This window comes from Corvus moneduloides, chromosome 14 (genome assembly GCF_009650955.1).
Source record: "Corvus moneduloides isolate bCorMon1 chromosome 14, bCorMon1.pri, whole genome shotgun sequence".
NCBI classification, from domain to species: Eukaryota; Metazoa; Chordata; class Aves; order Passeriformes; family Corvidae; genus Corvus; species Corvus moneduloides.
This window is the reverse complement of record NC_045489.1, coordinates 9914918-9928529: the sequence shown is the minus strand read 5'-3', so window position 1 is coordinate 9928529 and position 13612 is coordinate 9914918. Positions and strand designations below refer to the sequence as shown.

The 13612-nt window shown below is 42.6% G+C and overlaps 2 protein-coding genes across 3 annotated transcripts; one reads left to right on the top strand and one right to left on the bottom strand.

Moving 5' to 3' along the window:
- Positions 1–354: 354 nt before the first annotated feature.
- On the top strand, positions 355–2272 carry C1GALT1C1 (C1GALT1 specific chaperone 1). 2 transcript variants are annotated; one of them, XM_032124301.1, is made up of 2 exons: positions 355–435; positions 879–2272. In XM_032124301.1, exon 2 carries the CDS (start codon positions 884–886, stop codon positions 1838–1840), a length of 957 nt encoding a protein of 318 aa, XP_031980192.1. In that variant the 5' UTR covers positions 355–435; positions 879–883; the 3' UTR covers positions 1841–2272. The 2 variants fall into 2 exon arrangements, with proteins under 2 accessions (XP_031980192.1, XP_031980193.1); XM_032124302.1 differs by lacking the exon at positions 355–435 and adding an exon at positions 473–760.
- A 1634-nt stretch (positions 2273–3906) lies between these two features.
- MCTS1 (MCTS1 re-initiation and release factor) lies at positions 3907–11135 on the bottom strand. The gene is made up of 6 exons (XM_032124303.1): positions 11000–11135; positions 10248–10400; positions 9438–9535; positions 8233–8366; positions 7123–7190; positions 3907–4987 (listed from the first exon to the last, which is right to left on the bottom strand). Exons 1-6 carry the CDS (start codon positions 11008–11010, stop codon positions 4906–4908), a joined length of 546 nt encoding a protein of 181 aa, XP_031980194.1. The 5' UTR covers positions 11011–11135; the 3' UTR covers positions 3907–4905.
- Positions 11136–13612: the final 2477 nt, after the last annotated feature.

Sequence of the window (13612 nt, the reverse complement as noted above, 5' to 3'; positions counted from 1 at the left end):
AAACCTGGGATAGAACCGGAGAGGAAACCTGGTCTGACTGTGTGAGTGGGGTGTGTGGGGAGCCAAGCGAGGGACCCGTCGTGTCACTGGAGCTGCCGTCAAGAGACTTCTATCCCCGCAGTGACTGTCTCTGGCGGTGGCAGCATGACTGGCAAGGGTCTCGTGAACGGTCAGACTGGGTAGGTTCTTTGACAACTGCGCTGGCACAGCAGGGCATCCCCACGGCTATCCCCGCACCCCTCTGAGAGCGGCTCAGGACCGGCGCGGAGGCACCGGGGTCCCCTGACGGGAGCCCGCGGGGCCGGCGGGGCCGTGAGGGTGGCGGGGCCGCGCGCTCGCCGCCAGGCGGCGCCCCCGACCCACCGAGCGCGCGGAGCCCGGCGCGGCCGCGCGGCACTTCCGGCGGTGCAGGAAGGGGCGGTGCGCGTGACTGCGGTGAGCGGCGGCTCCGCCGGGCTCCGCGGCTCGGGGAGCTCGGGGATCTGCGGCGGCACCGAGCGCCGGGGAGCGGGGCAGGCGGGGTCTGGGCTCCGGGGGGGCTCCCCGGGAAACGCCGCCGCGCGCGAGCCGCGATGTGGCCGCGTCAGCGCCCGAGCCGGTCCCGCGGCCTCTCGGTGCTGCGGGCGAGGAGGCGGCGGGGCCGGGGCCGTGTGGTCACAGCGGCGGAGAGGGGCCGGGGCACAAGGCTCGTGTCGTATCGTTGCCGTGAGCCGCGACCGAGAACCTGGGTGTTGCCACCGCTTTCACCAGCCTTGTCCTGGTGCGGGAGATCAGGGAACTGCATCTGGCTTTAGAATTTTAGGACTGCATTAGAACCATACGGAACCCGCGGTAGTGCACTTATTCCTTTAAGTTCTTACAGTGCGTCTCTTCTCTAGGAAAAATGATTTCTGAAAGCAGCTCCTTCGTGAAGGGGGTGGTGCTTGGAGGAGCCTTCTGCATGTTGGTTACGCTCCTCGGACACATTAAGGTGGGCCACGGGACCAAAGCACATCACCACGAGCATCATCACATCCAGGCTCCCAACAAGGAAGATGTCTTAAACCTTTCAGAAGGTGAACGTGTGGAGTTTAGTAAAAGCATCCGCGTTTATTGTATCATCCTTGTCAAACCAAAAGATCTGGGGCACTGGGCTGCAGCAAGGGAGACCTGGAGCAAGCACTGCGACAAGGCTGAATTCTACAGCTCAGAAAATGTCAAAGTCTTTGATTCTGTAGCCCTCAACACAAATGATATGTGGGTGATGATGCGAAAAGCTTACAAGATAACATACGAACATTATAAGGATGAATTCAGCTGGTTCTTCCTTGCATATCCAACAACATTTGCTATAATTGAAAATCTCAAGTATTTCTTACTGAAAAAAGACCCTTCACAGCCTTTTTACATAGGCCACACTGTGAAATCTGGTGACCTTGAGTATGTAGATGGCGAGGGAGGAATCGTCTTAAGCATTGAGTCACTAAGACGACTCGCCCATGTTCTTGAAGACCCTGACAAGTGTCCAGAGCAGGGAGGTATGATTTGGAAACTCGCAGAGGACAAACAGCTGGCAATCTGCCTGAAGTACACCGGCGTGTTTGCCGAAAACGCCGAAGATTCAGAAGGAAAAGACGTCTTTAACACTAAGTCCGTCGGAGCCCTCATTAAGGAGGCCATGTCCACTCACCCGCAGCAGGTGGTGGACGGCTGCTGCTCCGACATGGCCATCACCTTCAGTGGGCTGGCCCCCAACCACATGCACGTGATGATGTACGGGGTGTACAGGCTCAGGCCCTACGGCCACTCATACAGTGATGCCCTGGTCTTCCTGCCCCCACTGGGCTCGGACAATGACTGATGTGTCCTCAGGGAAGGCCTGGAACTGTGGAGTTGGCTCTTCTCACAACACACAGTTGTACTGACACATTCTGGTTCTGGTGTACAGGTTTTTTTGCACATGGAGGGTTGCTAAAGCTCTTAATTTTAAAAGTGGAAGAATAATTTTTTTCTATATCTTTTTTAGAGGAATGTTTCTGGCTTTTGACAGTGCTGGAATGAAATGATAAGAAGTTGTAATGTTTATTATAAAAGGAAATTAAGTTTATAGGGGGGGTTTGTACATGTAAATATTTATTAATGAAAACTCAAAATTAATTTTAGTCTAATCTTACAAATATATTTTTGCAAGACTTTGACTATTTCAGTTCTTCCAGGCATTTCTAGAATGTCTTTATATCTTTCTAAGATGTACCAATAAAACTGACTACAGATTCAGTCTCAAAGACTGTAACTGTAAGCTGTTTCTTTTACAGTGAACTACACAATAGCTTGCGTTTATACAGCACCTGCCACTTCACGTACAACCTTCTAACAGTAAGGAATGAGCAGGAAGCACAATAACAAGAAATCTTTTAGGAAGTTGCAGCAGAGTAATATCAAGTGCCCTTTGGACTACTGTTTCTAAGCAGACAAAAGAAAAAGATAAATTGTATTTGAATAGGTATTAACATGGTCAGGGAGTCTGTTAGCACAAGATTAATTGCTCATTTAAAATTTCACTTCATCTATAAGCATGTTAGAATAAGGGTTCAGTATTATTTTTACTCCTGTTAGTGGGTGCTAATAGTGTTTACAAGGGAGAAGTTGGTTAGTTGTCAGTACAATTGTTCCTGGGTCACACTCCCATCCACTCACAGCATATGCAAACAAACAGCACTTCAGTATTTGCTCCATTTAGAATTCACTGACCTGACATGGGTGTTTCAAGACTTAAGGTACATCCATCTGTTACATCTAGGACTATCACAGGCTTTGTTGGTACTACGATACTCATAAAACATGGGAGCAGACTGTGTTACCTCACCTTTAACCAACCGTAACACCCTACCCTGATCTGCAAGGGGGCAGGGGGGGAAGCTGGTTCAGAGCTGATGAGAATATCCACATCTTGGGTTTTAAGCATCATTTTTGACCCAGAAAGGTAGGACAACTGCTCAGACCCCCATACAAGCTCCCACAGCTCAGCTGTTTTCTGAAAGGTGGGACAAGTGCACCTTCTTGTCCTCCTGGTCAGTCAGGGCTCAGCTGACAGCAAGACAAACATCTACATGATTGCTGCCAAAACCTAGGTAAAACTTGTACTTTTGATGTTTTGCTAAACTGGTATATAAATTAGGCCTGATTTGACTTGTATCTTCTTACAGAATAATACAGCTGGGAAAACTTTTGACAAAACCAGATAAAGAAAGTAAAAAACTTTGATTTCAGTGCTTCTGATTATTAAAAACAGTTCTGACACCCCTGCAGGAACAGCAGTCATAGGAGAAAGAATGAGAGTGAACAATTCCGATGAGAAAAAACCTCATTTGTCACAGATTTGAGGTACTGTAGGACAGCAGGAGGAGGTAAGATGGAAGGGTAAAAAAGCAAACCACAAAATGCAAGATTAGCTCATTTTACACAAAAAAAAACCCCCAACACTGAAGCATAAACTGATTTCCCATAGTACTAACTAGAAATCAGTACATTTATAATGAAATCTTTAAGATGCACAGAAATGTTCACCAGCATTCTGAAGGTGTGAGGTTTGATCAGAACTTTTTCTGCAACGCTGCTTAAATTTTGTCTTCCTACATTGATAGTTTCAGATTTACCCTGTCATTTTCAGAAGTACAGTCTTGTAAATAATTTTACAGAATTTTAAAATCAGTATGTATTAGGCAATACATGTCTTAACTTGGCTTTAGATTTAGATGGAGAACACCTTGCCTACTGTCTTCTGTAAAGGTCCCAGGGTGGGGAAACCAAGCCTGCAGAACAGCATCAGGACAAGGCACTGGCACACGAAGCTACATTCTGCTGTTGTAAAATGCATGTGTTAGAATAAAGACTTGAAATATTAATAAATGCTTCCAGACACAGTTATGAGTGGTAGACCTTAAAAGTTTCTTTAATTTATTACATTATTCCATTTTTCCATAGGCATAGCTTTGGGTGTGCTGAACAAATGATTGGGTTATCCAGACACACAGTGCTCCTGAACCCATTCTGTAGCTGTGCGGACGTGTGGCAGTGTGCACAAGCTGAGAGCTCTTTCAAGTTCCACCTGAAAAAGTTGCTCCTGGCTACACTGAAAAACATGTTTTGCTATGATGCCTTTATTTAACAGTGATTTTGTTTCTGCTCCTAAAATAAGGCGGCACACAGGGAGTAGAGAGCGTCAGGCACCAGGGTGGCACACACTTCACTGGGAGTGTGCCCACCATTGCTATAACTCCACTAGGAGAGCAATATCAAAGTGTTGGCAGGTAGAAATCTGAACATATGTACAGTCTTCAGATATGAGTCAGCATAAAAGAATTTCTAATCCACATATCAGTCTGAGTTCATCAATCCTATACAGATAAATGCATATTAAAAGAGAAAATCCTTAAGTAAAATGAAGTTAATGCTGTTAATAAGTTAAAAACTAATGTCAAAAAACCTGATTTCTCCACATTCAAGAAACAGGTAGACTAACAAGATGTCAATCAGAAGAAAAAATGTTTCAGAGGTTTTATAAACCATATTTATATTTCACACACACTTTATATTACTCTTTTGGAAGAGCATAAAAATGTAAACATTTCTTGGCTTTTTCCTCCTTTCCATTTGAAATAGTCTACTCACGGTCTATGCAGAATCTTCAGTATCTGAAGTATCTTCAGTCACTGAACTCAGGTTTAAGACAAAACAAAGTAACTGTAATAAAAAGAAATCTAGAAAACTATTGTAGCCTAACAGTACTTTTGCATTCAATTGATTTATTTAGCATAGCCACAGAACAAAATAATTTGTACATTCAGTCACATTAAAAACAAGGAATTACAAAGCAGTCCACATTTAATCTAAGTGCATTCCTTTGGAGTAACAGTTCCTGTTGTTTCACTTGTATGTCTTCATATGCCAAAGGCCATCATTTAAATAGTGGATATTTTCAATACCAATCCCTTTGTTGACCTTCTCACTGCAGGAAGAAAAACGTACAGAAGTATTAGCTAGGTTAAATAGGCAAGCACTACACAATATATTATTTCAAGTAGAAACTGCAACATTTGTCAACTGGAAGGGGTAAGCTATCAACCACAAAGTCATTATCTTCCATAGCAGGTGGACAGGAAACAGTATTTGTCATCACATGTGCCCACATTACTGACTGATAAGAGGACAATATTTGCCTTCCACATTTTTTCAACAGCTTTCCACAGTATTTTTACTACTTCTTTGTGGGACACAGTTCTTCAGACACTGCTGCTGAACTTCTGCAACACTTCTGCTACTTTGCTACTTTTCTTAATTTTACCATTTCTCTATCAAAGTAGCACAGCAGTTGTGAGCCTTCCCCTCCCAGCACAGGACGTGGTAAAAGACAACTGGAATGTGGAATCTAACAAGTTCTGGTTCCAAGTGTGCCACTGATACAATCAAATGCAGGTGAGCTGCCTCATTTCTAGTTGCAGGTCATCTACCTACTTAATAAAGAATTAAAAATGCTAAATTTATGTGCCAAGGACTTGCAGCCTATTACAGACATGCTATCCTCTAAAGTATTGACTATCTTTTCAGTCATGTCATCTTTTAAAAATTACTGGTTTGTGTCTGCGTTGTATGTGGTTATTTTCCAGAAAAAAAAAAAAAAAAATAGTTTTGCCACAATAAACAAGACAAATCTCTTTCTTGGTGTGAGAACAAGTTTCATTCCCCTGGGGAATATAGTTTACTCTATTTACACCAAGTGTTCTATTACTTACACAACTTGTCCAAAAGTAACCAGGAAGGAAAATGCTACTAACACAATATTAACACATTATGTGTAGTAATCACGGCAAGAGATTGAAATCCCATTGGCTAAACCAGAAAATTGTGGAACAATGTCACACAAAAAAGCAGCTAACAGGCTGCTGACAGCAGTATAATTTCATTTTCCTCTCCAGTTCATGTTGCTTCTCACACGAACAGGATATTCAGCTGCAAGGCTGCTGGTGGATTTGAAGTTGGGAATACAGGGAACCATGGTTTGCAATGGTCACAACATATCACTGCACACTTAGAACAGGGACAGAAGTGGCTTTTCTTTCCACTTACTCTTGGAGTCTTTTGAAGCACCACAAAGAATCCTGAGGAATATAATTCCTCAACAGCTACAGCAGGTCCAAATCCAGGTTTCTGCAGTCCCAATCCATCCCTGTCCTCTAACACATTCCCACCCCTCTGCCTCGTGCTACTATTACAGCTTAGGACAGCAGTCACTCAGTACAAGAGATGATCCTGCTGAGAATTTACCACACAAAAAAGAGTGATTTGTTTTCAGCAAAACAGCTTCCTCACTGCCACAAGTCACAGATGGGGCTGGAACCAACACAGCCCAAACCTGCTGGGTGCACCTCACATCCTGCAAGATGTTAATAGAACTTAAAATGACAAAGTGATTTAGCTACCTGTAATTTAACACTATCTGAAAGCCAGGAACAACTAACATCCATTTCCATTTTCTGTATCTCTTTGCCTTCTCAAATAGTTTTCCATTTATCCCCTGAGCAAACCTCTAAATTTCACAAGAGACTCAGCTAAGTTAGTCAGCGCATCAAGCAGGAATGCTGCATGTGGGTACACCCTGAAGAAAAAGAGTAGGCCACAGAGAAAAAAAACACTAGACAGGCAACCAAGCTCCAGCAGGACTTGAGTCTCTGCAGACAAAAATCTCTTCAATGTTTTCAATCTTCTCAAATCCAAATTACACCTCTTGCCTAGCCCAGGTAGTAAGTACTTGATAGAATTATTTTTTTGTTCAACAAGATCTTTGCGAAAGTATGATCAGAGCACTAGAAATACTAACATTCAGTAGTAGTACTAATATTTTGTGTCTTAAAATCCATATTCACATGAAAAGAACTATTTTGAATGCCAATAAAGATGGACGACATCCCCTGCCTCATCTTTCCCTGAATACCCATCAACAAAATGAAATCTTACAAAACTCCGTGCTTGAACAACACATGCTGCAACAGCAATGCAGTAACCTTGACAGTGGTGCTTATACTTCAAACTAACATAAGAATAATAACATGGGACAGGCTATACTTCAATATTTAAAACACTTACATGTCCTCAGCTGACATCTTCATTACTCCCACACATAATGCATGTTGTTTTCCCTCTGCCATTATTGCCTACAAATTACTGCTAAGGAAAACAGATTTCTTTTTGAACTATTTCAGAAGAGTAAAAGCAATATGAAGAAATTACTTCCAAAAACACTTTGAAAAGCCAGTGTTGAACTTTTAACCTTTTAGTAATTCTAGAGCTCCAGCTCTTAAAGATAAGCAAAACAATGCACTGAATTTAACAATTGAATCACAGTGTGTAGAACAAAGCATGTATTTATGAACTTGGAACAGCAATTACAGAAAAAAATCTCCCAGTGCTACACTCCATTTCTTCCTTTGTGCCTAACACAGAGATGACAGTCTCTCCCTTTCTGGAACAAAACAGCACATGTTTGTGGGGCCATTTTAGATTCCAAGGCACAGAAGAACTGAGACACCAATTTAAAAACCACAAGTACTGAAATCAGATGTGTCCTTTTCAGAGCTTAGCAACACATGATGTTAACTGCTGATCTTTTCCGATAGCATCTAACTAACAACAAAATTAGCACAGCTTGGTGTTATAAATGCCGTATTTGTTCAGAGTTCTTTTCTCAGTAATATAATGAGTGAATTATCAAACATTCCTCATTTTACATATGCTAACTTGTTAGACACATAGAGCAAGCCCTTACTGCTGTAAAGCTGATCCTAAGCATCTTCCCTAATTCCCTAGGAACAGGGGAGAATTCTTCTTTAACTAAAGGGAATACAAGATTGACTAAGGAGGCAGGGGACAAATTACACTGCACCTCATCTACTTTTACCACTCTGCATAAAATCACTAAGGAGCTCCACTTACCAATGAGATTAATGGAACAGCAGCCCACCCAACAGTACAGCAGGAATAGTTATTTGGTTTGGAACATACAGTAAGTGAAAAAATATGAACAATTTTAACCTTGCCAAGCAATATCTAAACCTCTGCAGCTCCTTTCTGATTACTAGTCATTTCATGAAATCCAATTAAAATCCAAAGTAATACAGATAATGATCAACTGAGAACACAAGAACGGAAATTTAACTCATCTCACAGTAAGCAATAATTCATAGTTAAGAAGGATACAACGACAGTGTCAACAGCAGCAGGGTAAAGCTTTGCTCCAGGAGACGTCAGGCCAGGGCACATTATATTAGCTCCACTCAGGACAAATTTAATGGCACCTTTATCAACCTGCTGATGCGGGAGAATAAATGGGTCTAGGAGGGGAAAGATACAGCATTGCAATTAATACAGCACCATGACAACATGAATAGCTCATTATCAAGTCAGTTTAAATGGGGCAATAAGATATAGAGTGTGCTGCAAGGGTAGGAAGTTTGAGAAACAATTACCAGAGTTCCTGCTGGGCGGTACCACCCCAAAAGGACACAAATACTGACCCAAAAGGACACAGGTACCGTCCTCCCAGACTACATCTTTTATTTGAGAACCAAAGGTAATCCAGCACTTCAGGCAATGACTCCTGCACACTCAAAGACCCATAGACTGAGCAACAATTTTCCCCTAGGGAAAACAACCACCCAAGCGATTGTAAAACCAAGGGGTCTTAAATCCCTTCAAACTCCATGTACTCTTACAAATTACTCCAAATGAAGGAAAAACAGTTTAACATTAACAGAACAAAAAAGGCAAACACGGACAAAATTCATGAAAGCTGTCAGCTCTCCAAGCCATCCTTCAAGTGCAGACACTCTCTTGAAGTATTTCCAACACTGAGATCTGACTGAATAATGTTTTTTGGGATCCAAAACAGAGTGACACAATCAAGCAGAACAGCAAGAAAAAAAATGCAAAAGCAAATTGTAAAAAGTAAAAAGCATGCAGCATAAGTTCCTACAGGAGACAGATATACATTACATCATTAAACTCAGGAAGACGGAGTATTTTTCTAGTAAGAACTTACAAGTATTCATATAACAACGAGACTTGAAAGAAAAAAGATAGGGACCAACAATAGCAAATTTGTATCTCTGTCCTAGGGGAACCTCTCAAGATTTTTTTAAAGAGCTTTGCACAGTTTCATTCTTACTTATCCAAGTTCAGATTGCTTAACATATAGAATGGACACAGTTCACACAGACATGTGAAATAGAAAATTAATAAATTCCAGTTAAGAAAGTATGCTGTATCTTTAAGACCTATTCTGGAATATACATATGCATAGAATACATGCAATGGAAGCTCTTTTTCATTTAGTTCTACAGACATCCTGTGGAATCACACTGTCACCCTTCTCTTCTCAGCACTACCACCCTCAGGAAACTTACATTTGTGAAGCAACCTTAGCGTCGGGTAAAAAATCCCTTCTCTTTGCCTGAAGAACAGCAACTCCCCATTCACAGTGAGAATTTCTATATGTTCATGACTGCAAGATTAAAAAAAAAAAATTGCAAGAGCTACTTAACCCTTCTATAATTTAAATACAATATTTTACTTTATGGAGTCTAGTCTGTCTTAGCACCTGAGAATAAAAAGTCAATTAGCAACAAAATTTAAAACTAAAAATATTATCTTTTTGTATGAGTTGTTCTTCAGCAGTGTTCTCCTGTTCACTTCTTTCCCCTTTGATAAAAAAGAAACCAACAGACAAAATACACAAACTGCATTTCTTCAGTGTTGCTTTTTGAATGCAATACAAAGAGTGAATGAGGAGAAGAACTCAGCAAAAATGTACTACCCTCTATTTAGAAAAAGAGAAGATACTCAAGATAATGTATGGAAGCCCAAAACCAATACAAAATGTTACTGACGGGAATCGAAACAATTGTGAGCTTCCATGTCCATAAAGCTGAATGCTTCCCTTCAACAACAGGCTGATCCTTGGAGAGACCCTGAATACACTGCACATTAACTACTAGGCAGCATTTTTAAGTTCCTCATGCATCCTACTAGCACACGCCTTTAAAGCACAATGAGCACATGCCAACTTTCTAGTTTGGCCATAACATGGACTATCAGCTATTAAGAAATGACAGATGCCTTTCAAAAGTGGTAGGTTTATCTACTGTACAAAGTAAATGCACAAAGGAAGCAATCCTAGCACCTTGAAAGCAAAATTTAAGAGAAAAGATACTTACCATCTTACTATTTTGACTGGGTCTTTCTTTGGCATGATTTGGTTTAGCCATGGTTCAATAACAGGAAATTGGTCTATCAGTTGATTCTTGATACCTTTAATAACTGAAGTCTTCAGCTGAATGCAGTTTGATACATTCTCCTTTTCATCAAATCTGTCAAGGCAGCGACAGTATTTTAGAAATGCACAATTTGATGCACAAAATATGGATTTCTCAGCAGCTGTCTTCAGAAATGCTTATAAATTCACTATAAAAGTTTAACAGCAGACCGACTGTCCAACTTCCAAATGCAGGATTTCATGAGGCTTAAATTTGTCCCCTGGGAACACTGGAGTGGGGGAAGGCAGGGGGTCCCCCCTTAGTAGCCTGTCTTCATCCTTAAACTTTTTGTATGGCCACAAAACACGTGTTTAGTCTTACAGATAAGCCCCGGCATACAACGCTATTTCACTGAGCGCCAAGACTACTTTGCTGGTAACACAAACACCCACAGTCCTGTTCCGATGCGAATCCTTCACCTCCACCACGTAAGTACGAACGGCGCTTTCTACCACCCGAAGTTCGGGCAAGTTAATGACTCAGCTCCACTTAACGAGCGAGTGCCCAAGGCAAAGCCGAGGGCTGCGGGCGGCGCTGCCGCGGTGCCGCTCCCGCCAGCGCAGCGCCGAGCCCGGGGCTGAGGGGGCGCCGGGCCCGCCCGGCCCCTTCCCTTTCCCCGCGCCTCCCATCACCCCCAGCCCGGCCACACTCACTTCTTGAACATCCTGCGTGCGGGGAGCGCCGGGCCGGCGGGCCAGGGCCGGCGGGCGGGCACCCACAGCCTCGGCGCTGCTCACACGCGGCTCCGGCCGGGCCGTCCCTCCCTCCGCGCCCGCCGGAAGCGCCGTTCCATCACCGCGGAACGGGCGGGGCCACCCGGCAGCACACCGTGCGGCAAGGCGGTGCCTGTGCCAGTAGCTTTGGCATCCTCTCCTGCCCACCCGCTGCTCCGTACACAACAGCGGCGTTATTAGGCTTTCACAACAACCAGGTGCCACGGCACTGTTTTCCCAGGCAATATATCGCTTTTCGGTAAAGTAAGAAGAGCAAAGTGGTAATAGCTACTGTCATCATTTAAACACAAAATACGTTTAACAGGAAAAAACACAAACATCTTCAAACTAGCAGAGCAGAAGCTATCCTCGCGCCAGCTTCAGCGCAGGACACAAGATCCTGTCAATAGCATTCTGGGGGGGGGAAAAATGGGATTCTTGTCAAACAGCAGATACTGGAGCCGGCCAGGGAATCAGTCCCAAGTGACAGTGCCACATCCTTCAAGGTGGGAAGGGAGAAGAAGAAGCCTGGCTTGCAGAGAAGATCTCGGCTGCCAGGCAGAGAGATGGATTCTGGTGGAGAGGACCATCCATAGTGTTTATTAGAATCAAATTAGGTTTTGCTTGGTGATGGCTGTAGCAATTGTGAATAGAAAACCGTAGGCAGACAGAATTTACCACACTGCTTTTTCACTCTTTGAGAAGTAGACCTGTGTTTGTTCTGTAGGCTGGTAGCTGCTATATAAACAGCCATACAGGTGACCACCCAGTTTCTTTTTAGAGTCATGGAAACGCTACCACTGGCATAAGGGGGAGGGAGAAGAGGACATAAAAGACCAGGTTATCATTATGCTAACAACGAAGTTCTTTTTTTCCATACAAAACAATTTAATCACCTTTGATACTATAACAAATACTTAAAACCTAATACTTAAAAGTTACATCAGTCAAACAAAATAAAATCAAGCTTTATACATGGTATCATTCAAATAGTCCAGTACAGTGTCAGGAACTGTACTAATACACACTAATGACTTTTTTAAAGGATAGGAATGAACACTGGCATTACATAAATAGTCAAGCATTTCACTCATGCACACCACCTTCACCTACTTTGTAGCATCACTAAAAATACTGAGTTATAATCAAGAAATCAATTTTAACTGAAACACAGTGACACTGCTCATGCCCAGATTAGAAAGTGAGAATGGGAGTTTATCACACTGACAAAGTATTCCATACATTCTGGTGCTCCTCAGAAAAACTTTCATCAAATAATACTTCACCATGCAAACAACCATGTTTTTAAAAACTGTAATGAAAAATTCATCATATTCTACCTCAAATGATAGAAACACAAGGTAAACTTCTACACTTCTTGAGAAAGACAGCACATCTCACTGTAGCCACCTGAGCCACTGGTTTCATGCCTGCCTAAAACAGCAAGATTAGGCCTGAATTTTCAAAAAATGCCTTTGCCACAAGGAACATCTTACCTCTTTACCTCTACTAGCTTAAAGCAGTTGGACCACTGGTTCCCTTCAGGGCTGAGCTAACCTTGAGTCTCATCTCAACTTCTCCATCTTCTCTTCCAAATGGTTTTTGCTGGGGTAGCTGCAGACTTCAGGGCCAGTTAACTGCTGAGCCAATCTAAACATGCTTGTACAGAGGCTCCAAGGACCTAGGCTGGACTTGTTAACACAGCTTTGTGTTACTGTTCAGCCTCACCATCAAAAAGCTGGAGACACTTGCTCTGGTTGCAGGGTCACTTTCAAGTACCAAAAATTTAAAAGCATAGTACCTGGACAAGACTGACAAAGCAAGAGGCACATCCAGCAACTGCCATTACAACCTCTACAGCCCTGACAGAAACCACCCCTCAGGGCCACATGCTAAATAGGACTTAGGGTTTCACGCCCCATAAGTTTCCGTAGAAAAAGGCGAAAATCCGTCACACCTGGCTTCTTCCCGGATCCCCAGAACTTCACCTTGTTTCCACCTGCTCTCTCATATCCAAAAGCTGAATATTCTAACTGATGGGACAAAGTCATTGACTGTTCTACCCCTGAATGATTGCACAGACAGCAACTTCAGGAAAGGGGACACTTACTCATGTCTTTTTTATAAATCAAATCCTTTCAATGAACCAAGAATGTGTAGAAATTTGGCATCTCTTACATCTCTATACCTCTTATCTAATTTGGCTTAAGTGAACATGACAGTTACTGGGAACAGAGGAAAACTTTACAGCCTACTCATGTAAGTTTTATTTCCTTAGCAAACCTGTTTATTTCTGTTACGTCTGACTTGGAATGTAATTTAGTAGCCTTGGGAACCATACAACCTGTTCTAAAGCCAGTCAAAAACAGACTGAAGATTTGTTTTTCTGGGGTTTATTTTAAACTGGAAAAAGTACTTCTCTACACATCACAAGCACGATGTTCCAGGCCTCAGGAGTTGTATCATGATGACTTAGTCACAAAACATTCTCCAGAAGAGCCTCAGTAACATTACATTCCTATCTCTATGTACCACAGTTTCTGTCAAGACAAG